At 54.1% G+C, this 23,621-nt stretch overlaps 2 protein-coding genes across 4 annotated transcripts in view; one reads left to right on the top strand and one right to left on the bottom strand.

Moving 5' to 3' along the window:
• The window catches only part of LOC116497573 (tyrosine-protein phosphatase non-receptor type 11-like), a 37,634-nt gene extending 19,271 nt beyond the window's left edge, over positions 1-18,363 (top strand). For 2 of the 3 annotated variants that reach the window (XM_032201399.1, XM_032201401.1), the window contains exons 2-16: positions 1,617-1,739; positions 9,280-9,474; positions 10,564-10,756; positions 10,836-10,955; positions 11,211-11,324; positions 11,712-11,808; positions 12,148-12,227; positions 12,897-13,052; positions 13,570-13,701; positions 13,868-14,022; positions 14,319-14,386; positions 14,939-15,090; positions 15,314-15,414; positions 16,408-16,526; positions 16,920-18,363. In XM_032201399.1, coding sequence (XP_032057290.1) covers positions 1,617-1,739; positions 9,280-9,474; positions 10,564-10,756; positions 10,836-10,955; positions 11,211-11,324; positions 11,712-11,808; positions 12,148-12,227; positions 12,897-13,052; positions 13,570-13,701; positions 13,868-14,022; positions 14,319-14,386; positions 14,939-15,090; positions 15,314-15,414; positions 16,408-16,492 — 1,771 coding nt within the window. In that variant the 3' untranslated portion in view covers positions 16,493-16,526; positions 16,920-18,363. The remainder of the gene's footprint in view (positions 1-1,616; positions 1,740-9,279; positions 9,475-10,563; positions 10,757-10,835; positions 10,956-11,210; positions 11,325-11,711; positions 11,809-12,147; positions 12,228-12,896; positions 13,053-13,569; positions 13,702-13,867; positions 14,023-14,318; positions 14,387-14,938; positions 15,091-15,313; positions 15,415-16,407; positions 16,527-16,919) is intronic. The other variant, XM_032201400.1, reaches the window with a different exon arrangement.
• A 2,063-nt stretch (positions 18,364-20,426) lies between these two features.
• On the bottom strand, positions 20,427-21,661 carry RNF223 (ring finger protein 223). Its single transcript, XM_032201685.1, has 2 exons — positions 21,610-21,661; positions 20,427-21,274 (listed from the first exon to the last, which is right to left on the bottom strand). Exons 1-2 carry the CDS (start codon positions 21,659-21,661, stop codon positions 20,427-20,429), a joined length of 900 nt encoding a protein of 299 aa, XP_032057576.1.
• Between the last annotated feature and the right edge of the window lie 1,960 nt (positions 21,662-23,621).

Raw genomic sequence — 23,621 nt, 5'->3', positions numbered from 1 at the left:
AGCCCCGGGACAGCTGTGTACAAGAAGCTAGCTTACTCACAATTTCCAGAGATGCTTCTCTCGAGGGCCGCGTTTCGCTTTGCTTGGAAAATTCAGCGCTGCGGTTTCGAGCCGCTGGGCTGAGAGGTGGTGCCGCCGACCCATCCGCCTGTGCAGGAACTCGTGCGCTCTCATCCTGCTCTCCGAAGAGGGCTCAGAGCCACTGCAGCTTAATTTTCTTGCAGCTGGCACTGCCCAGAAGGCAGTATCAGCCAGGGCTCCTCTCCTCCTCTTTGCTCAGGAGGAACATCGCAGCGGTGCCACGTGGAAACGGGTGCCGGAGCGAAAGCAGGAGAGAATTTCCGAGCTGAGCAGCTATCAGCCCGTGTGTGGGTCGTGAGATTACTCAAAAGAGCCTGGCATTTAGGCAGTGGATTCTCGGTGGCTTCCGAAAAATCGAGCCACGAAGCTGGTGCCACATGGGAAATCATTAAGCCGCTCTGCATATTTATCACGCCTTAAAGCCGTGGGGAAACACCAGCTCTTGTGATTCCATCAAGAGAACTTGATCGAGGCTGATAGCATCACAAGCGAGGGCAGTCGCTGGTTTGATGACACTGAAAGCACAAAGACTGCCTTCAAGCAGCGTGCAATATAAATGAAACATCTTTTCCCTGCGGGTCAGCTGCCTCTTTCCTAGGCCATCCCATTACGTCCGTGCACTAATGCTTTCCAGCCCCGTGCAAAAAGCCTCCTTCCCTGGGCTTTGCGCTGGTCCCTTGCAGAGAATTGTGCTTTTTTGGCACAGCGGCGGCACGGTTTGGGTCATTTTTTTTCCTCTGTGCTCACGGGAAAGGTGATTGTGTCACCACAGGTTCGACTCCAGCTGTTGAGGGGTTGAGGAGCAGCTGCTTCGTCATGAGCTGGAGAGGCGAAGCTGCCTTGGATGAGATGCAACCAAGTCGCTGGGTTTGCTCCAGCAATTAAAATCCCTTTTGTAGTGTCAGGGCTTGTCCCTGCCTCGTGTTGCAGTCCGGAGCACGGCTTTCTGTCTTGATGGGGTCTCAGTGGAACCCCTTTCTTCTCCCCAGCCAGGGCATCCCCTCTTTGTAAGGGGATTTTAGCACGGAGACTGAAGGGCTGAGGCTGTGCTCTTGCTTAGGAGACTGAAAAACTCAGTGCTCTTGATGGTGGAGCTTTTCTTTTTGCAGGTCCTCTGCTGTAAAACCCACCCGGCAGCCCTTAAAGAAATGCCTCGAGTGCCCTCGGGGAGATGCAGGACTTTTCCTGGGGTCAGCCCATCTGCCAGCAAATTGATTTGAGCCCAGCCAGCTGGGATCAGACCCAGACCCAAAAAAAAAAAGTCAAAAACCATCTGGTGGCTTCCTATAGAGGGGCACTACAGAAAGCTTGCGGGGCTCCTGCTCCGAGGAAGAGGAGGGCAGAGCAAAGAGGTCTCTCCTGGGGGATATCTGAGGTTTCCTGCGCTGTGACACATGAGTTGGGGTTTTTTTTGGGGGGCAGCTGCCACGGGGAGCTGGTGGGTGGAGGGACGGTGCCAGCACTGCAGGCAGGAGGATGGCATCTGCCCCATGGGCTGCTACTCACGTAGCTCACATCCCGTTGTCCCTCTGCAGGTGGTTTCATCCCAACATCAGCGGCATCGAGGCAGAGAAGCTGCTCCTGACCAGGGGCGTCCATGGCAGCTTTCTGGCTCGGCCCAGCAAGAGCAACCCCGGGGATTTCACCCTCTCTGTCAGGTAAGCAGCTGGTAGCAGATTGCTGCGTGTGCTTTTGGGGCCTTCAATGCCAGAGGAGGGAAGGCAACGTGCTTAAATTTCTGGGAAGAGCATCTTCGGTCCCAGCAGGAATGAATCATCAGGTGCAGACCCCATAAGGGAGCGGGACCGCATGGTGCAGTGTTTCCAGGGCTGTGCACCTTGCTCTGGTGTCCCGTAGGAGCAAAGCTCTTGGAAAGGGAGAGCTGCAGCTCTGCTGATGGCCTTGGTGCAGGCGATGAGCAGGTAGAGCTGGCAGGGGGGACAGGAGCAGCACTGACCCAGCACGTCCCCAAGATGAGAGGAGGAGGAGGTTGTGGCCGAGCTCTTTCCATCCAGCTGGGGCCTCGCAGGGAAAGAGCTCTGCAGAGGTTCCTCCAGGCACTTGTAGCCAGACCTCTCCTTTTTTTTTCTTTTTTGGTGGCTTCTGTTTAATTTAAACAACCCTCGTTTTGTTTAGCAAACCCCAGTGAGTTTATGCATCCTCCCGCCACGCTGTGTGCAGAGACTGTGCAAATGACGAAAGGGACGGAGCATCTCTTGCTTTCCTTTCTCCCCCCTTCAAGTTATTTCCCCCTCTTCAAGTTTATTTCCCCCCTTGCAGTCATCTCTGGACTAGAACCTGCCCTGTCTGCTAGGTGCAGTTATTTCTTAGCTTGCTGCGAGTTTGCAGCTGCCTTATTTTTTCCGTGCTGCCTTTTTTTTTTAGCCAGGGGAATGCACCCAGCCACTTCTCTCCTCTCCAGCCATCGGGGTATGGAGCATCCCAGCGGGCAGGACCCAGCCCAGCTATTGTGGGGTGCTGCCAGGGGTGGGATCCGACCCCGCTGGCTCGCCCCTGAGCTTGCAATCAGAGGCGGCGGCGAGCTAATGAGAGAGACAGGAAACTGCGTAATTAGTATGGGAAATAAACTCGGTCACGGAGAGCTGCCTCGAGCCAGCAGCAGCAGCAGCGAGGGAATACGGGTGAAGCAGGGGGCTGGCTTCACGTGAGCTCTTCTGGTGTCGTGTTCTGAGTCAGGGCGATGCCTGGCCATGCAGTGAGTCCCGACAGCGCCCGCTCAGCCGGGCGACGTGCAGGCAGACGCAGGTTTTGCCTGTGCAGCGGTGTCGTGACGTGGGCAGATACCCGGCCAGCAGCCTAATTACCCCGAATTAGCAGAGTCAATCGCTCTGCCGGGCGAGTCGTGCCCACGCCTGCGTTGCTGTGCTGGTGCCTTCTGCCGGGGAGTCACGCCACGGCTTGGCAGAGTTTCTGTCCCTCAGCCCCGTCCCGTGACTCAGGAGAAGACCATGCACGTTGCTGCTGCTGTGGTTTGTCACCTTCCCCCTGTCCCAGCCCGCTGCCTCCCCCGGGGAGCCCCAGAGCAGCGTTATTGGTGCTTTTATCTCTTTACCCCTCGCTGCAGCAGGTTTTCGGGGGGGCTGGGCCACTTCCTACCACTGGGCGATCCTTGTGTGGCAGAAAATATTTAACGACAGCATCATTTCGGTCGTAAAAACCGCAGAGCTACTGCCCTTCAATCGTGAAGAGCACGGGGCAGAGCAGCACGGCGTGCCCTAGCGCCGTGCCACCGAACCACTGCGCCCCAGCCCACTCGTGCTGTACCCTGGTGGAAAGTCTGACCAGTTCTCACAGTTCTCAGTAACCCAAAGCCGTGACACGTACGGTGTTTCCAGGAAGGCACGTGAAACGTGACACAAAGCTTAGAGGCATCGTGAATTGAAGACGAGGAAAGAATTTATGTTCAGCGACTGCTTTTACCTACGAGTAAACCCCTCCCCGGCTCGTGCCATCACTCTGGCCTGACACTTGAGGCAGGGGTTGTCCCGTCGTCCAGGTTAGGGATTGATTTTGCTTATACTTCATCTGAGCAACGTGCTCTTGTCTCACTGAAATCGATGGCCCCAAGACGCCTGCAGAGGTGTTGCAGCTCTAATTCCCAAAAGCATCCGATAGAGTACACAGTGAGCAGATTTAAGGGCTCAGAAAGCTGGAGAGCCTTTCTCTGTTACATTATACACATACAGGTGGGACAGTGTGGTGTTATTCTCACCTAGAATTGCATCTGGACAGGGCAATGCATATATATTCTTTCCAAAAGAAAAATGAAAGGCTTACAAAGGAATAATACAGATATTTTTGAAACAACACCTAAAATAGATGTGTTGGTGGGTGAGAGTGCTCTTAGGGGAGCAAGCAAAACCTCTTCCTCTTCTCTCGCCCTCCTTCCAGCTCCTCCAAGGGTTTCTGAGAGCCAGCGAGGGGAAAGGCAGCTTAATGAGAGAGGCCGTGGACTGCAAAGAAAGCAGGCGCTGGAGCGTTGGCTGAGCAGACCACCCACCAGCTGACCCGTGTGCTGGTGCGTATCCAGAAGAGGAGCTGGGGAATAGCACTGCAGAAGTTACGAGGAGGTTTCCGTGAAGTTCCGTGTCTAATTCTCCTTCCTTTCTTTAGCCCTTTGTACCCTTTCAGCCTTTTCCATTACAGCAGCTGGTGCTCTTAAGGCTTTGTTTTTTTTTTTTGTTTTTTTTTTCCTTGCAAACATGTGGAGCGCATCAGTAGGGGGGGGGAAGTGCTCTGGCAGCTTGGGCTGGAGGTGGAGATGATGGAGAAGTCATCCTGAGTACGGCAGCGGTACTAAGCGCTGTGCCTACATGCAAGCTGTCTCGTTTTGTTCCGTGCAGCCGCTGCAGCTCTGCTTTCTGGAGGTATTTCAGTGCTGCCTAAGCCCAGAAAATCAGACAGCTCTGTATCAACACATCGCTGGCTGGGGGAGATGCTTCTTGTGGCAGGGGTTGGCTCCTGCAGAGGTTGCCAGCACCCCAACGCTTCGTGCTGTCCCTTGGGGACTCACAAAACCTGTGCTGAGTGAGGATGTGGGTAGTGATGCCAGGGAAGCCTCAGCTCCTGAGCCTGCATGGGGCTGGGCCTCTGAATAGGTATCCAGATTTTTGTGATTTTTCCTGATTTTGGAGGAGAAATGCTCCATATCTCCAGCACTGCAGTGCACACCTGGATGTGCCAAGGTGTGTTTGCAGAAGCCCAGATATTTCCACTGCTTCTGCAGCTTCTTACAGACCTGGCCAAGGCTGGGTAAGGAACTTGAACAAAAGGAGAAGGCATCCTGAAAGTTTGCCCGAGTGGTGCTTGGCCTGTGGGCACAACAGAGATGAGGATGCCAGGACATTTAGGAACCATCTCGAGGAGATGCTGCTCACTTGGTCACTGGGTCGGGTTTTATGGGAACAGTTCCCATGCTCGCTCATGGGATGCAGTGCAAAGTGTGCTTCTGGTAAGGAAATCGTGTTAGAGCTGTGCTCTCCCAGAGCAGCTTCCCTATTAACACTTCCACCGAGCATTCTGACATTTAAATGGACTGGGTTTTGTTCTTTTTTTTTCTCCTTTTTTTCCTAAAAGACATGTACAAACGCACTGTGGGCACAGGTTAAGACATGCAATGAAGGAAGATTTTTTTGTCCTATTGAGTATGTGCTCCACAAAAAGGACTAAATCAATACCACAGGCAGGTTGCGTTGGTTGAGTCGCTGCCTGCAGGCAATCCAGATGCAGCAGAGGAAGAAGGCTGAGTCTGGAGAAAAATGGAAGGAGGCTTGCGAGAGGCTCTCTTCTTGTCTTTGTGTCTCGTCCTAACAGCACCTACCAACCCGATTTAGGCCCTGTGAGGCTGTGCAAATATTTAGGGAGAGATAGGACTGATTCTGCTTTTTCCAAGCTAGGCCAACCAGCGAAAGGAAGCGCTGGTCTTTGTGGTACAGCTGGGAAAGAGATGACGGATCCTGGCTTACTTTGAAAGTCCTTGCTCAGGAGGTACTCGACAGCACTAGATCATCGTGTCTTAGCCTAGTGCTTTCATCACAAGGCCTCTCTTCTCTTAAGAAAGTATCTTCTCCTCTGACAGCTACATCGAGCCTTTCCTCCTGTCTTGGAGTGGCTGGGATTTATCTGGAAGCAGATCGTTCAGTTTGTTTTTTTTTTTCTGGGCTGCTTTTTGCATCTTATCAGAGGGGTCATACACGTGTGCTGTGAAGCTCTAGGTCTTCTGTCTGACGCAGGCAGGAAAAGCACATGACTGAAGAAGACTCCTTGGGATGCAGAGAAATGTATTTCTCATGTTTGAGGTGGTTCTGCCTTCAGTGATTAAAAAAAAGGTCTATTTGGTAGGGTTGGTTTTTTGTTTGTTTTTTTTTTTTTTGTTTTTTTTCCAAGTCCTTGACTGTACTTCATTATAAAGAAGAGCAGACTGCATCTGCACTGGTGGTCAATGCAGTGTGGACTGAAAACGTTAGACTCAAATTCTCAAGTTGGAATATTTTGGATCAGGAAACTCCTGGATATCTAGGGAGGAGTTGTGCTGTTCGTGAAAAACGGGTCTTATTTGCACTGTGACAGGAATAACCACTCTGCTGCTTATTGTAAACTAAAGGCAGCAATTCAACAAATGTTCTCATTTTGTATTTAAATTGCACATTGGATGGGTTTGGGAAACAGTTTTCATTTTAGAGCTCATAGCGTTGAGTGGCAGTGAATTATTTTTTCCAAATTATCCCGCATGTGGTGCCAACTCGCTCCTGAATACTAACATGCACTTGAGTTCCTGCATTGAAGATGGCACAGAGCAGAGCTGGGATGGGGCTGGAACATGTTTCCTTTGCTGAGGACATGCCAGAGGGGTGAAGCAAGGCTGAAGTAAGGTGCTGAAGCGAGGATGGGCATCTTGTGGGCAGCGTGGGACTGGCAAGGGAGTCTCAGCTTCCAGTTTTTCTATGACTTGCTGGGAGATTGTGCACGAGCTCCTCTCTTTTTCTCTCTGGGTTGCGAATTGCCTGTTGCATAGTGAAGGTGAAGATGCAACTGCTCGATTCCCTGCTTCTCTAGGACTAACACAACTCTCTGCTGAAAGCCTGGAGAGGATGGCAGTCCACTCTGATAGCACACAGAAGCTTCGCAGGGGACAGAGGCAGCTCTTGCTTGCCTCTGAAGCCGCCCAAGATGTTGGTGGCTGTGACCAAACAGCATAACATCCTTGTACAAAGCTGTTCGGAGCAGCCGAGCCCTCCAGCACAAGGCAGCTGGGTGCTCGGGTGTCTTTTTTGTGCTTTCTTTCACCATTCAGCACGCTGAGGGCACAGCATCGTGGATACTGCTGGTGCGGAGCCCAGTGCTGCCCCGTTTGGGGCTGCAGAGGTGACGCGAGGTCTGCGAGAAGAAAAGGAGGGAGAGGGGAGCCGATGAATGCCCTTTGTGCTTAGCCTGACCTTGGGGGCTGGTGGGATGAATGACCCTGATTATTCCCCTGCTTTTCATCCCCCAAGTGCTCGAAGGCCGTGGGGGTGGCTCTGTGAACCGAGCCTTTGTCGGTCTGCGATGGGGCTGGGACGCGGGGAACTGGGGAGCCTCAGGCCAAGAGGCACGAGCACAGCTTCATCCAGGCCCGGCTGCTGGCCGAAGCCATGTGCCAGCTCCTCCTGTGGCTTCTCAATTTCCCTGCCAGTTCTCGTTTCCATCTGGTGAGCTCTGCTCGTGCCCTAGATGCAAACGCTGCCAAGCTCTGGAGGCTGCGACGATGCGGTGGTTGAAGCGAGGTGCTAGGCCGAGCTCAGCAGATGGGCCAGGACGAGATAACCGTGTCTCATGCGGTGCTTCCCGTCTTGTACATGGCTCGGGCCAGTCTCCAAAACCTTGCCACCAGGGGCAGAGTGCCTGGTCGAGACCCAGATGCCAATTTTTCACAGCTCAGGCCCCGTTTGTCAGCCCCTTGCTGGTTTTGCCCCGCTGCGGGGTGATGGTAGCACTGTGGATGCAGTCTGTGTTCACGCTCGGCTGGTCATCTCCCCTGGGGTGGTGCTAATTGGAAGTCACCTCGATGCCCAACCCGAGCCAAACGAAGCATCCAAGAAGAGCTGCGTGAGCACTAAGCGCAATTAGGGGTTACACGCTGATGAGGTCCTCGCTAGCAGCTGGGATGGAGCGCATGGGGTTGGGGCCATCTGTCAGGGCAGCGTTTTGGGAAGGACCTCGTGACACTGTGCCTCGAATGTGGCTACGAGTGCTGCTGGCCTGAGGCCGTGTCTCTGCAAAAGGCAGTCCCAGAGGATGGTACGAGGGGCTGCCAATGCTTCTGTGGGCTCTGGGAGGCTCGGCACACAGAAACCCCATTGCCCAGCTCCACCTTGGCCTCCTCTCGTCTCTCATGCTCTAGGACATCTCAGTGGGCAGTCAGTGTTTAATCTGCTTGGCCCCACAACAAATAAGCCCCTCAAAAGGCAAAATTGGTGGCTATTAAAACCCTTGAGGCAGGTGGAAGTTGCAGAATCCCTGGCAGGAGGTACCTAAAGGCAGCCACAGCTTTGGGCTACCTGAGTGCATCCTAAGGATTCGATGACCCTCCTGTCACTGTCAGGGCTGCTGTACCATCACAGGTGTGCCCTTCGCTCACTATCCTGCAGCCCCACAGCTCTGTGAGCCTCCTGTCCTCTGCTGCCTGGCCTTTTGGCACCTGCAGACCGAGGAAACGGAGCATGAGGTGGTTTTGTGGAGCTGGGGTTGGCGTCCAGAAACCTGGGCTGCTGCTGTGCTGCCTGCCCTGCGTGGGGCCGTGCCCTCTGCTGCAGAAATGGGGAGCGGTACCGCAGCTGGGAGAGCTCGTTCTCCCATTTAACCTTGTGCACAGACCGCCGTAGCATTTCTAATTTCACACTTCATGAAACGGCTTTTCTGGCCGACCTGATAGGCTGCTCGCACCACCTCGGGTCTCCTGCATCTCGCCGTCGTGGTTGCTTTGGCAACAAATTGAGAGAGGCTGGGAGCAGCTCGGCACGGTAAAGAAAATGAGAAATTTGCCCAGATTTACAAATCTCCCTGACCCGGCTCGTCCATCAAGCCACGGGCTTCCAGCCCTAGCTGCTGGGCTGGGGGGGGACTGCTGCTGATTGCATTTAAAATGCAATTACCCTGCTTCTCAGGAAGGTTGGGGTGGCCTTTGGAGGGGGGAGGCTGATAAAGGCACTCCCCAGACCTCCCCATATTCCCTGAGGGGCATCACTGGAGAGAGGAAACATTAACCCTTTCTGTAGTTTGTAGGGTTTCTGAATACCAGGCCAAGTATGGGTGATTTTTTTTTCTGTCTCTTGTTTTTTTAGAGCTATTTAGATGACAGCAAGCGCTCCCTTATGTAGAATATGGTTTGTTGTAAACAGAGCAAGGTGGCAGCCTCATCTGGCCGAGAGGATAAGTGGTGCAGGAAGCAGAGGGGAAGGCAGGGCATGAATTTTTCACCTCTTCTCTACAGGCTGGCTGGGAAGGAGATCAGGCTGGGAGTTTTGGAGGTGCTGAGGCCATCCTTGGCTGAAAAACCTTGGCTGAAAACAGGGCCGAGGTGCTCCCGTACCTGTAGCAGCACCCGCGTGAGCAGGGAGCTCACGGTGCAACTGGAAGCCAGGCATTCCTCCTGGTTTCCATTCTGCCCCCCTTACAGCCTTGTTTGCCATCCATCCACAGGAGGAACGATGAGGTGACACACATTAAGATCCAGAACACGGGGGATTACTATGACCTGTACGGAGGGGAGAAGTTTGCCACCCTTGCGGAGCTGGTGCAGTACTACACCGAGCAGCAGGGGCTGCTGCGGGAGAAGAACAGCAACGTCATCGAGCTGAAATACCCCCTCAACTGCCAGGACCCCACCTCGGAGAGGTGAGTTATGCTCTCTGATGAGAGCCGGGGCACTGGGAATCCCCTCCAGCTCATGGGGTTTTGCTGCTAGTCCCAAATCCCAGTGGGCAGCAGCCGGGCAGCCACTCACGTTAGAAGAAGCTGCGGAGAAGTGGAAAGCCCCTTCGGCTGGGTTTCCCCCTGCTCTGCCGCCAAGAAGAGGCTGGCTTGGCAAAGGAGCTCCAGAAAGGTCTGTGCTCCAGACCACACATCCAACAGCACCGGGGAGAGGAGAGGGAAAAGGCTCCAAGTCCTCTAAATATAAGAAATGACGGTGGTGTCAGAATATAGCGGGATGCGTCAGGATCGTAGCATTTCCGAGACGTGGCCCTGAACAGCAGCAGCGCCATAAGCAGTACTGAGCCACCTCAGCGCTGCTCCATCCTGCTCTTGTGCAGACCTCAGGCCTGCAGGAAGGGATTTTGCTCTTTAAAGGTCTTCCCAGCCAGGCTTGGCATGGCTGGGAGGGGGATTTGAAAGGCTCAGCGTCACTGACTGCTGCTCTGTCAACTTCATCCTGGGAGGTGATGGCACTGACCACAGCAAGGAGAACCTGTGCAAAAATTGTTCCCAAACTGCATCAAAGCCTCTTGCCCCGTGTCAGCATTGGCTGTGCTGTCTGTTTGGTTCAGCCTACTGGCTCCAAGCATTCTATTTGTCTTCAATATTAAAAAAAAATAAAGAAAAACATAGCTACCTTCCAGTAAGAACTGCCAGAATCATGTTTCTTACTGCTCCACCACAAATCCCTAGGTGAGGATGGATCCCTGATGCTCACTGTCCGTGGTGGTTCGACCTCCTGATGCCATCTCATGTTTGGCTGGAGGGCTGAGCAAAATCCTGCCTCTTCCAGCCTCAGGCCAAGATACCAATGTGACATTGTGAAGCATTAGAGGGACGTCACTTCTAAAATCACTCCGTCTGGTGATGCCAGGGAGGCGAGCAGCCAGACCAGGAGCACAGAGGCGGTGTCCCACCAGCATCTTCCCAAGCAGCTGGTGCAGCTCTCGCCTAGAGGCAAGGCTCTTGCACCTTCCTGAGCTGACTTTCCTCTCTAACGCTGCTCTCCAGGTGGTACCACGGGCACCTGACTGGCAAGGAGGCAGAGAAACTTCTGACGGAGAAGGGGAAGCCAGGCAGCTTTCTGGTGCGGGAGAGCCAGAGCAAACCAGGAGACTTCGTGCTGTCAGTGCTGACAAACGAGGACAAGATGGAGACGGGGGACAGGAAACCCCACGTCACCCACGTGATGATCCACTACCAGGTGGGCCATGTGCTGTCCTCCCCCGGGTGGGTGACCCGGCGCCTTCGAGTCTCACCGTGCTTCTGTCGCCCTCCTGCAGCCAGATGGGAAGTACGACGTGGGAGGAGGAGAGAGGTTTGACACGCTCACGGACCTGGTGGAGCACTATAAGAAGAACCCCATGGTGGAGAAATCTGGAGCCGTGGTTCATCTCAAGCAGGTAACAGCTGCTGTAGCACGTAGGTGTTGGTTTGGAGCTTGTGCAAGCTCCTGGGTGAGTGCACGTGTCTGCCCCAGCACCTTCTGCTGGCCACTTGTCCCTCTTGTCCGGGCTCTCCACTGCCACAAAGATCTCAGGGACGGACTCAGCTCCTGCCTGAACCCCCCTGGGATTCAGGAACTGATTTTTCAAGGGACGAGATCTGTCTTCCTGTTCTTTACCTTGATTTCTTTTCCGTCTCCGTCTGTCTTTCAGCCATTCAATGCCACCCGCATCAATGCGGCCAACATCGAGAACAGGGTGAAGGAGCTGAACAAAATGGCAGATCACAGCGAGAAGGCCAAGCAGGGCTTCTGGGAAGAGTTTGAGGTATGGGATGCTGCTGTGCTCTGTCCCACTGGTAGTACCTACGAGTGAAGAATATCATCCCTGCATGGCAGTGCTGTGGTTCCCCAATGAACAGCTTTTTGTGGTGCTGTTGCTCCTTTCCCCTTTTTCTGTGTTTAACTGAGTTGCTTCCTGGTCCTTTTTTTTCCTTGTCTTTTCTATGTCTGAGGCAGTTTCTCCTTCCTCATCCTGCAGAGGTCTGTGCCTTCTCCCCCTATTAACTCCCCCACCAGGCTGCACCCTGGCTCCCTGCCCTCTCCTGCCAGCGCTCTGCTCTTTGTAGCATTGGGAAGCCAAGCAGTTATCCGAGAGAACCTCCGAGCCCTTTTTCTACCCAGAACAGTTTATTTTGTGTGATTTGCCCCACAGATGCTGCAGCAGCAGGAGTGCAAGCTCCTCTACCCCAGGAAGGAGGGACAGCGACCCGAGAACAAGGCGAAGAATCGCTACAAGAACATCCTTCCCTGTAAGGAGTCGCTGAATATAGGCTTGTTTTTTTTTTTCTTTTCTCCCTGAAGCCTTCTCCGGGGCTAGTTAACCCAGCAGAGCTTTCTGATCATGGCTGAGCTGGACAGAGGTGTGCTGTGTCCCATGGGAGTGGTCTGGGTAGCTCGTGGCCTTCTCCATCCCCTTTGTTACCCTTTTGCTTGGGAAATCAGTGCACCGCTATCCACTTGGTGCTGGGAGCCCAAGCTTGTTTCATGGAGCTCGAGTGTAGCTCCAAAAGTCACACAGAGCCAGAATCTCCAAAAGAGATGCTGGAGGCTGCTGCTTTCCCTGCTCACTCCGGGCTCTTCTCCTCCAGTCGACACCACGCGGGTCGCGCTCCGAGACGTGGACGAGAGCGTGCCTGGGTCAGACTACATCAACGCCAACTACATCAAGGTACCTGGGGAGGGGAGGGCAGCACGGGGGGGCTGTCTTCACCCCACTGCTGGTGTGGGGATGCAGTACTGGTGTAAATCTGGAGGGAGCAGCTTGTCAGGAGCCATCTTCATCCCCAGGGTCTTTTTCTGCCGTATCCCCAAGGGATCTCACCGTTCTACCAAGTCCTATTTGCCCTCATCCAAGAGTTGATCTCGATCCCCTCCTTTCCTTACCTGCTCAGGAGGTCCCAGGGGACTGACCCAGACTCTGTCGCTGGCCATTATCTCTGAGGTCAAATTATAATTGTCACCTGAAAGCGAAGAGCTGCCCGGAGGTGTATTTCCAGCAGCACCGAGGCATTTTAGCACCAGCCTTAGGGAAACCTTCATGGTCGCTTCATCCCAGCCAGCTTCTGCAGCTGCCAGGTGGCTTGAGTGCATGCTCAGAAATGTCTTACAGCTCAGTACAAAGCCCCTGGTGGCGAGCTGGCACCATTTGTTGGGGACATCAGCTTCTGCTGAAGCTGGTGATGGGAGCGGCTCCTGTCCACAAGGGCAGTGAGTGGAGGAGAATCACCTAGCTCAGAAATCCTGCCCGGCAAGGTGTGCTGGCTTTGCTGCTAAACTATTCTCAATCCCTCACTCTGGTCTCGTTGGCTTTTCTTCCCCCTTCCCCTTTGCTCCTCAGAGCATCCCTGAGGATGGAAGGAACTCGGAGCACTGCAAGATCTACATAGCCACCCAGGGCTGCCTGCAGACCACCGTGAACGACTTCTGGACCATGGTGTACCAAGAGAACAGCCACGTCATCGTGATGACAACCAAGGAAGTGGAGCGGGGCAGGGTGAGCACCGCCACCAAGCCTGAACGTCACCTACGTCGCGTGCCAGCCTGTGAGGCTGGATGCAGGGAGTAGTCTCAAAGCCAGGCCTTCAGAGCTGAAAGGGTGGTGCAGAGCCAGGCTGGGTGCTTAGCAGGGGCTTGTGTGAGCACGTGAAGCGGAATCAGTAATGAAATAATCTTGGGTGGTCGACCTGAGTGCGTTATCCTGCCTGGACAGCTGCAGGTCCCTGCCTGTAATGATGGGGACCTTGCAGGGGAGGGAGTCACAGGCTGTGTAAGGGAGGAAAGTTGCCTTTCAAGCCCTGCTGGGACAGCTCTGCTCTTGCAAAAGGGGAGAGGAATTCCATGAAGCAACACTTCTAGGACTGCCCCTTCCCAGCACAGCTCGAGGAAACGTGTGGTTCCCCTTAAACCTTCACCCCGGGGCTGCTCACGGAGCGCAGCAGCATCCCCGGCGAGGCGTTCGGGGGTCCCTCCCCAGCTCCCCACTAACGAGCATCTCTCCCACCTTGCTGCAGAACAAATGTTTCCGCTACTGGCCAGACAAGGGCTGCGCCAAGGAGTACGGCTGCATCTGCGTGCGCAACGTGAGCGAGCGTGAGGCCCAGGGCTACTACCTGCGGGAGCTGGAGATCGCGCGCACGGACAGGGTGAGTCCCCTGCTGCTGTCCCCACGCTGTTTGAAAGGCCTGGAGCTGAGAGATCCCGGGGATTTTTACCCAGTGCTGAAGTTCTGGGCTGTTTTGCCCCGGTTTTGTTAAGCAGAAGGGAAGGAAGGGGTGTCCTGACCAGGCGGTGGGTCTCTGCTCCCCGCAGGACGAGCGTCCCCGGGTGGTGAAGCACTATCAGTATTTCAGCTGGCCGGACCACGGGGTGCCCAACGAGCCGGGAGGGGTTCTCAGCTTTCTGGACCAAGTGAACCGGGCACAGCGAAGCATTCCTGACACGGGGCCGATCATAGTGCACTGCAGGTACGAGCCAGCGGGGCGGTGCCGTGGGGAAGGGGAACCTCGTGTCTTTTCCTTTCATTACTCACAGCTGGGTTATCACACAAACTGGTGGTGGGTTCGTGCTCTGAAGTTGCTAGCTCCAATGCAGCCTGCTAGACCCTGGTGGCCTGAAAAGCTCAGCTTTTGCCCAGGCTGGTTTTCTAGCAGCTATTCCAAATCCATCTGGGATGGACCAGGGATGGGGCTGACTGTGGGAGCTGCGACGATCAACGGGGCAAAGGCTCCTCCTGCAGTCGTTTTTCCTTTTCTCTCTCCAGTGCTGGAATAGGACGCACAGGCACCATCATTGTGATAGACATTCTGGTGGATATTATCCACAGGCAAGGTACGGCCCCGTGCACACCTCGTGGCTTCCACTGTTTGCCTGACCCTGCCCTCTTAGGGGATAACCCTGCTCTTGTGCAAGCAGCGGGTCCACAATCTCCCAGCAGTGGGTTTTACTCGTTTTGGACACAGGACGGGTCTGCATGTGAGGTGAGAGGGGCTTTTGTAGCCTGTGAGCCAAAAAATGTTGCTCCATCCCTGCAGCACTGAGCTGTGCCCCAGCCCCAAGTAGTGGGTGTGCGCATGGGCCATTCTTTTGGGAGAATTTTCTTTTTGGCATAAATGGGGCCAGCATTTCAAGGTTTCCTGGGCAGCCCTCTCTTATTGGCATGTAACTCCAGAAGCCCTTTTGGAGAGGAGTCCCCCAAACCCTTCTGGATGGGAGGGCTGCCACCCTTACCTGAAGCCCCAGCGCTATTGCAGCACTCTCCTTGGGCAGCTCTGGGTCTGCTCCAGGGGCCATTAGGAGCCTATTTCTTAAACCACACAAGCATGAATAATTTTTTCAACCCCATTGCCGCTCCCTCAAACCTCCCTCTCTCACCTCGAGCAGGCTTGGACTGCGATATCGACATCCCCAAAACTATCCAGATGGTACGCAGGCAGCGCTCGGGCATGGTGCAGACGGAGGCACAGTACAAGTTCGTTTACATGGCAGTCCAGCAGTTCATTGAGGCTGAGCAGAAGAGGTTGGAAGAAGAACAGGTGAGTCCTGTTCAGCTGGGTTGGAAATCCAGGGGCAAATTGTGGTGCACGCCAGGCACCGCGACCGCTTCCCCTGCCACCTTCGGACTGGGACCAAAATCCTGCTTTGAGCACGTGGATATAAACCCGCACCCACTGCTCCCTGCTGGCTTTGGGATGCTGTAGGGCTTTTCTTCTGCCTCAGCTCTGACTGGGGTTTTAATGTCTCTGCTTTCTCTTCCAGAGGAATAAAAGGAAAGAGCGAGACTACTTGAATATCGGCTACTCTCCTATGGAAAAAGGCCGAGCCAAGGGGCAGCCTCCTTCACCACGGGCCCAGTCTGTGTAAGCTGGATGTCTCTGCTGGGTCTAAAAAATCCCGTAGCAGCAGGAGAATAGCTGCAGCGTAGTCCCCAGTACCCACCCCTTGCCAGCCTGTTCCTGGCTGGCAGATGGCAGTGCCTCAAAATAAGCAGGTGATCCCACCACGCTGTCAGCATGCTGCGAGCAGCCCACCCGCCTCCTGTCTTGGAGTTCTGCACAGGCTTTGGAAAGGAAAGAGGAGTCCTCTGGGTCCTGCTTCAAGCGTTTGGCTTTGAAACTGGAGCTCTGCGTAAACGATGGCAGGGAGGAGTGTGAGGGATGGAGTTAAGGAGCTCCAAAGGGCCGGTCCTGCCAGCTCCAGGCATCCCCTGAGTTGGGTTCTGGGTGTCAGATTGGCTCTAGAGGTGCTCAGATCTGCTTTGTAGTGTCCCTTTTAGAGAATAACAGAATATCCCGAGCTGGAGGAGAGCCACGAGGACCATCAGATCCATATCCTGGCTCCACACAGGACCACCCAAAAATCAGACCATGTGTCTGAGAGCGTTGTCCAAACACTTCTCAAACCCTGAAGGGCTCAGGGCCATGACCACGTCCCTCTGCCAGTGCTGTCAGTGAAGAACCTTTTCCTAACACCCAGTCTGACACTTCCCTTCCGTTAGATTTTGGAAAATCCAGAGAATTGGGTATGTAGATAAAAAAAAATAAATAGGGGAAAAAAAAAAAAGAAAAAAAAAAAAAAAAACAGGAACTGTGTGCACTGATCCTGCAGGAAGGTTGCACCCTTGAAAGGCTGGCACGCAGAGGAAGGCTCAAGGCTCTATTCCCCAGCTGGATTCACACCTCGGAGGGACAGCTGAGCCAGAGGATGGGAGAACAGGGCCCCAAACCAGTGTCAGGGCCAGGGAGGGAGAAAGGGAGCTTGGTTGGGTCATTCCCTGCTTCCGACCGGCCACCTGCCCCTGGGCAAGGATCCAAAGCCCAGGCCGTGCATGACAAGGCTTTGTGTCCTGACAGGGTGGATGATGAATCAGCTTCCGTCTACGAGAACCTCAACATCAAAAGCCCCAAGGTTTCAGGGATGAGTAACACGGGGCGATAAAGAGTCGGAGGTGAGCTGTACGGAGGCTGCCCAGGTAGGAATGCTTCCCGTGGTTAACCGAGTGTTGCCGCCGTCTCTTTACCTCGCCTCTCACCCCAGCCTTCAGCTCAGCACACGCACAGCTCCCTGTTCCCACCAGGGAAGCCAAACGTGCTCTGATGAAGCTTGGCAGAGCCTAAAGACGCGGCTGTGGCCGGGGAGAAATGGGGTGGTGAGATCTCAGTAGGCAAACGTGCTCGTTTTAATAAAAAATGCTACCTGTACTGCAAGGGAGAGGTCTGCTTTTCGGACTCGGGGAGCTGGCAGGCACTGGAAACAAGTCGGAGGGACTTTGCACGCCGACAGTGTCTCAGCTCTGTGCCATCCCCATCCCCTTCCCTCGGTTATAAACCCTGCCCTCTTTCTTCCTTCTTGTCTTGGCCTGCAGGATTTATGGTGTTTACGTCCACCCTTTCCACGTGCTGCAACTGCGGACAATGGTTTTTTGCCCTTTTTGCCTTCCCCTAGCACCTTGGATTCAGCAAGGAGTTCAGAAGCTGGCTGCAAGAAGCAAGCAGAGTCTGCGCCTTAAGAACATGCCTTGACCTAACTTATTCTCGAGAAGGATCTTCTCCCGGTCTCCCCTGTATCAGTAGGTCGATATTTATGTGGAAGTGCCTCTGGACATTCGTTGGGCATCAAGGCTCAGTTTTAATTTTTTTTTTTTTTAATTTAAGATTCTTATTTTTTACACGCAAATCGTTAAAGGAATGGAAACGACTGTTTGCTTAGGAGCTTTCCCAGGGTTGCCCGTTTAGGGCGTTAGCAAAGTATTAGTGCACTCGGATGTTTTCATTAGGTCGATCATTTCCAAGCTAGAAGTGGCTCTCGGCTAATTCCTGGAGTGACTTCGCTGCCTGTGGAGGTGAGGAAGAGGAAGCACGGCCTGGCCCAGGCTGTCTGTGCCTCTAATTCTTCTCCTCACGCTTCCTTTGGGTTGTCCCAGTTTAGCTTTCTATGCAAGCCTGCCAAAGCACCCCGGGCATCCCTGCTGCCACCGTGCAGCAGGAGGGTGTGCGCGTGCCTGAGAGCCCACGGAGCTCGGTTTTTGGAGCAGAACTGGGGCCGGAGGGGGGCATCTCCACCCTGGTGCGGGTCTGAACGTTGAGCTCTGGGAGATCCCACCTAACTGAAGGGTGCTGAAGAGTAGGAAAGCAGCTTTGGCTGTGCACTGTGCTTTTAGCCACCCCCGAGCGAGTAACACAGCGTAGGATGCTAGACTTGAGCTGAACTTGAGCTGGGCCCCTCTGAGTTGGACGCAGCTCTGCCGTTACCTTGCTGTATGAGCTCTTTTTTTTCCCCCTTGCAACCCTACCACAAGGCAAGTGCTGTGTCTGCGGAGTGTAGGGGTGCTGTAGGAGCGCTTGTGACTTGACCAGTGCCGTGAAGACGTGTGTTATTGAGTGGAATATTCCAGCTCTGTTGATTAAATCTCGACTTGTGACTCCCAGGGCTCCCTGCCGTTCCGGCCCTGAGGTCTGCAACGAGCCCTGCCAAAGAACCCCCTTTTTGCAGGATGCACCAGGGACTGAAAGTGCTCTCTCTGGGGAGTTTTGGGCTTGAGTGCCAGTGCCTGAAGCTCTGGAGCATGCGTGGGGACGATGCTGGTGTCCTCCTAGGTGCCTGGAAGAGGGCAGACGTGCGGCCCCCTGCGTGCTGAGGCACTGGTGCCCAGGGTGCTGGCTCCCCTGGCTGAGCAGAAGGGGTTGAACAAAAGCACAATGACATACCTTGGCTGTATTTCCTGGCTGGTCTTCCTGCTCCCTGGTCACAGGGATGGGAGAACTGTTTCTTTTTATTGCACTTTTAATAAATGTTGATTATTCTCAAGGCTTTTTATTTCTGCTTTCTTTCTTTCTAAGCGCCTTGCTCTTTGGGAAAGCGACGGAGCATTGAGTGGTGTGGACAGCAGGGATGTCTCCTAACCCCAATGTTACTGCCTGGGGGCCTGTTTCCACTTGCTTTGATCCTTCCTTTTGACTATGCATGAGTGTGAGGTTCGGCTGCGTGCGAGCTAGACCTTCAGCCCTTCTTCCTCAGTAGGCGGTGAGGAGGGGAAGTGCAGAGGGACAGTCCCCAGAAGGATGCTGCGACAGACTGCTAGGAATAGCCGGAGCTGTGAGAACATCTCTGTGCTCAGTTTGCCACCACGACAGATTTTTATGAGGCTGTTGAGCTGAAGATATTATTTCCCTCTCGCCTGCCCTTAGGTCTCATCAGTGGGACTGAGCGCCAACCAAGATGTGCACGGCAAAGCACTTTTGCTGCTTAGCATCAATTTGCTGGGCTTTCCAATGCACCCCGTGTAAAATGGAAAAAAAGTGCCTCCTCTGCCTTAAATCTGCCTTTTTCCAGGAACACCCTGAAGTTGGTGCTGTGAAGATAGCAAGCACCGGGGAACGGGCAGGGAGAATCCCTCTCAAGCCCAGTGCCTCTGGTGGCTGCTGCAGTGCCTGGGGGGGTTCTGCAGCCGTGTGGCTGGCACAGATAATCCCAGCTGCAGCCCAGCAGCAGGTTTGCATAACGACAGACTTGGGTTATTTCTGCCGTTGCTTTGGCCTTTTTTTTTTTTTTATTTTTTTTTATTTCAAACCAGCTTTGCTGCAAAGCGAGACTGGAAACGTCTTTCATCCAGCTGGCAAGAAGCAAAGGACGAGCAGCCCTGGCAGCGTCTCCTTTTTCAGGTTAAATCGGGGAATTACAGGGGCAGCTGCATCTGGGACAACACCACCTCGATGGCAGTAAGTATGAACTTCCAGAGGTGCCAGACCCGGCACTGCTGAGCGGGCACCTCCAACTGCAAGTAAGAGGGGAAAATGTGGAGTAAATGCTACAAATTGACACCTCGCATCGTAGAAAACATAATTTAATACATACACGTATGGTACTTGCATACAATCCTGTCTTACATCCATGTGTTTGAATAAACAAGATTTAATTGTAAGCCGCCTTCTTCACGAAGACCTTTGTTAATCACTGTCGGAAAATCACTGCTTTAAATAAAAATATCGTGTAAGCAACTGGCCCGTGTCTTAATACTGACACCTTTTGAGATTAGGAGGGTAAAGCTGTCAGAAGCTGGAGCTTCTGTCAGTTTGGCAACGATTTGCCTGGGAGAGGTGTGAATGAAGCTCACCGAGGGGCAGCATCGTGCTGGTGTGCCTAGCAGAGCTCACCCTGGGCGCGTTCATCCTTCCAGGTAAGGGATGAGTGATTTTTAATCACCTTCTGGGAGGAAAAAAATAAATCAAATAAATGCTACTCTCTTCTGTTCGCAATTTCAGCAGTGCCTTAGCTCGTCCCGGTGGTAACAGCTCCGGTGAGCAGCGGGGATGGATGGGTTTTGTCAGCAGGAGGCAGCATTTAACACCTCCAGCACCCAATGCACCACTGAAATGTTTCAAGGCTGTGGGATCAGGCTACTCCTCACCTGCTTGCACAACTCTGACATGTCTTTACTCTCCCAAACCCAGCTCCTCGCAGGAATAAGCATGTCGATCCTTCGGTTTGCAAAAAGAAACAGCCCTTTATTCCCCAAGGGAGGTGGAAGGAACTACACCCACTGTCATCTGGTATCCAGCCAAGGCCCCTGCGCCTCTCCGGGTGAGCAGTCCTCGAAGTGAATCCGTCGCCCACCGCACCTTTGCGACAGCTTTCGAGGCTCTGGTTCCCGTGGAGAGTTGGCAGAGGGATGCTGACAGCTCCTGAGAGCGTTTCTGGGCCAGAGACAGCTTGGCAGGCACGGGTTTCAGCAGAGCTCTTGGAAGAGGGTGCCTGCACCCAAGCGCAGCCACGGAACGAGCGTGGAGACCTCGGGGTGTGCAGGCACGGCGAGGGATGCTGTCAGGCAGCGAGCCCTGCTCCTGCCTTCCCAAAGTGCCTCCTCGCTGGGCTGCTACTGGAAAGGGATCTGCGTGACGGCTGGGGCTGCCGTGGTGTGTTTCGGGGGGAGGTATTCCGGCCTGCTCATCGCCACAGTCCTGGTGAAGCAGCGGAGGTTCCCTGTCTTCAGGGCGCACTGCACCGGCCACAGGATGATGCAGAAGAGGATGATGATGAGGGCCGAGAGGAGGACGATGCGCTTCCAGTCGTCGCACATGTCGCAGCGGGACAGCCTCCCTGCCAGCCCCGTCGGGGGAGCCTCGGGGCTTTCGGGCTTGCTCATGGCAACGTCGATGGAGATGCACGAGTCTGGGTTCTCGGGGTCGTCGGAGGACCGGCGGCAGCACAGCTTGGTCCCCTCCATCCACAGCACCTTCTCCTGCTGGAGCTCAGGGGGCAGCGTGGCGAGGAGCTCCTTGCTGGTCTCGAGAGCCGGGACGCCTTCCAGGGGGATGCTGGTCAGCTGGCGGCAGAAAGGGCAGGGGAGCTGGTCCTCGGGGTGGTTTGGGGGCAGCCCTTTGCTCAGGCGGGCCACGCACTCCAGGCAGAAAACGTGGGAGCATTGGAGCAGTTTGGGCGTCTTGAAGGTGTTGTCGTAGGTGTTGAAGCAAATGGAGCATTCGACGGGGGAGGTCGGCTTCGGGGAGGTTGGGTTTGGAGAGCCCGGCTTGTCGGTGGGGGACCTGGCTTTCCTCTTGCTGTCCCCCGGGGAGGTGATAACGATGGGGCTGATGGGGATGGGGGCTTCATTTGGAGAGGCGGGGACGGGGCTGGTGGGCGAGTCCGGGGTGCTGGAGTGCCACAGCTGGGTGAAACACGACATGACGGTGCCCGGGGAGATAAGGAGAGCCCTGGGAGACTCTGGAAGAGAAGAAAAAAAAACACCCCTTTAGTTCTAAACCATGCAAAAACACCCATCACCAGCCTTATCCTTAACCCCATAGGAGGACCGAAGAGCAAGTTCACGGCTTCTGCTGCGTCCTGAGCCTGGAAGAGACCCCTGCTAGAGGCGAGAACAACACGCAGCCTGTCGGAAGCTGCATGCCCAAGGCGAACAACCTGCCAAGAAGCAAGCAAGCAGCAGAGCTCCTTTCCACCAAAAGCCTTTCCACCAGAATCCCCCTGGCATTAGAGACGGCTGCAGTCCTTCCCCAAAGGTGCCTCGCTCTGGGCAGAGAAAACGCACAAAAACCTACCCCAGCCGGTGCTCCCCGACACCTGGGCAGGGAGGAGAGCAGAGGACTCCATGAGGTCGAGCAGGGACCTCACGATAGCAGTCCACTAGGCTGGGAGGCACTCAGATATTATGGTGGCAGCATGAGCAAGGCCTAAGAGACAGATAACACTATTCAGTTGGGGGGGTAGCGGAGGGGTGATGCTCTCAGTGCGCTCAGACGGAGCTTTGGGTGCCGAATCGTGGCTCTCTGAGCCAGGCACCACCCAACGATGCTGTGCTGGTGATGTGCACAGAGGGATCTGAAGTCTTCCAGGCAGCAGCGGGACCGGAGGGAAGGGAGAAAATGTAATTTTTTTTGCAAAATGTGTCCCATCCTCTGTCACCGTGACGCAGCAAGAAGGGAACCGTTGGAGGAAATGGCCTTTGTGCCGGAGCAGGGGGAATTCTCCGGCGTTTCCTTGTTGCTGCATTTTCCGTAGGAAAGCAAACTTCTGTCCCTGCCCTCAGCCCTGGGGGAGTGCCAGGCAGCCCGAGCCCTGCCATGCGCTGCCATCTGCTTTCTGCTCTCCGCTGGTGTGCAAGCAGGGGCGCGGAGCTGAGCGGCTCGCCCGCCGGTTGCAGCAAATTGATTTACAACCGAGTTACCCCAGCCCTTCCAGCAAGCTTGGATGCCAGTTTATAACCTTGGATGCCAGTTATCCGGACCAGAAACACTGCCTTGCCTGCGTCCTGCTATCAGATGCGTGGCCTTTCAGATACCGAGCCTGAAAGCAAGCGTTTAGCTGGAGGAAATTCGCGGCGATGGCCGCGGTGCTGCCTGCCCGGGGAGCATTTTCTGGGGCTGTGTCACTGAACTGGCCGGGCTTGATTCTTTGTCACCTGTAAATCTCCTAAGACAAGTCAGAGACGTTCAGATTGCTGCTGTAATTACAGCTCTCCACTCGATCCGGCCGAGGCTTAGCAACACAGGCTGCACGCTGTGTCTTGAGCAAAAAAAAAAAAAAAAAGGCTAATTCAAGGCATCAGCAAAACTGCGTATTGCTACCACGGCACAGAAATATCTCCGTTATGTAAGGACGAAGGATTCTCACCTCTCCCATCACAGCAAGAGCTGCCAGAGCCAAGCCAACCTTATGTACCCAGACTACACCTATGGAAGAAAACTTTGCTTTTAGTTAAAGCCGCTCTTGCCTTAAGTATTTTTCTTTTTCTCTTCTAAACGAGGCTCCTCCTCAAGTTAAATTTTAAGTCGCAGGCAGACTACCTGCACTTTTCAGCAAGCAATAATATTTGTTTTGTAAATTTTGGGTTGTATTTCTGCTTTTTTTTTTTTTTTTCCTGGATCACCATGCCTTTTTTTATTTGGCACAATCTGCCAGATTCTGATGAATCACAAATCCAAGCCCTGGTTGGTGCGGAGACCCAGGAAAGCCTCTGCTTTGTTTGTTGTTGCTCTTCAGGTTTTTACTAAAATCTTCTGTCGTGCAGCCCTCTATCCCCCATGTCCGGGTCTGTGCAGGCCCTCGGCGTGGAGAAATTACAAGCAGCAAGCCTCAGAGCAGAAGGTAACCTCACAAAAAGGGAGCCTTTGCTTACACACACACCAATTTCATACCCTAGTGGAAAAAGATGCTCAGTGGGGATTTTTACTAAGGCAGCATCCCGACAGTAAACTTAAGTGCTCTTAAATGAAGAGATGAGCTTTTCCCCCTGCCTTCCCTTTGCTCGAGATGATCGTGACACCACAAATACGCGCTAGTTTTGATAAATTTAGAACCTGCTCGTGTTTATCTTGGCGTTATGAGTCAACGTGATGAGACACGGCACAGGCAGCTGGCTTGAACTGGGGAAAAACGAAGAGCAGGGGACAGCAGAGATGGGGAAGGGCAGTGCAAAGCCATCCCTGGGAAGCCTGCCTCTTGTCTGTCGGTGTGCTGCTGTAGCACTGAGAGGCAGAAAATTAACTTGGGTTTGGGCAGCAGCTAGCACGGGATCCACAATTTCTCCTGGACACCGCTGCTGTGCTACTAA

This window comes from Aythya fuligula, chromosome 21 (genome assembly GCF_009819795.1).
Source record: "Aythya fuligula isolate bAytFul2 chromosome 21, bAytFul2.pri, whole genome shotgun sequence".
NCBI lineage: Eukaryota > Metazoa > Chordata > Aves > Anseriformes > Anatidae > Aythya > Aythya fuligula.
This window is presented reverse-complemented; position numbering and strand designations above follow the sequence as displayed.

Coding starts and splice junctions, on each gene's coding strand:
- RNF223 (XM_032201685.1), bottom strand. CDS start 21,661: ATGGAGTCCTCTGCTCTCCTCCCTGCCCAGGTGTCGGGGAGCACCGGC. Junction 21,275..21,609: donor GTCGGGGAGCACCGGCTGGG/GTAGGTTTTTGT, acceptor CTTCTCTTCCAG/AGTCTCCCAGGGCTCTCCTT.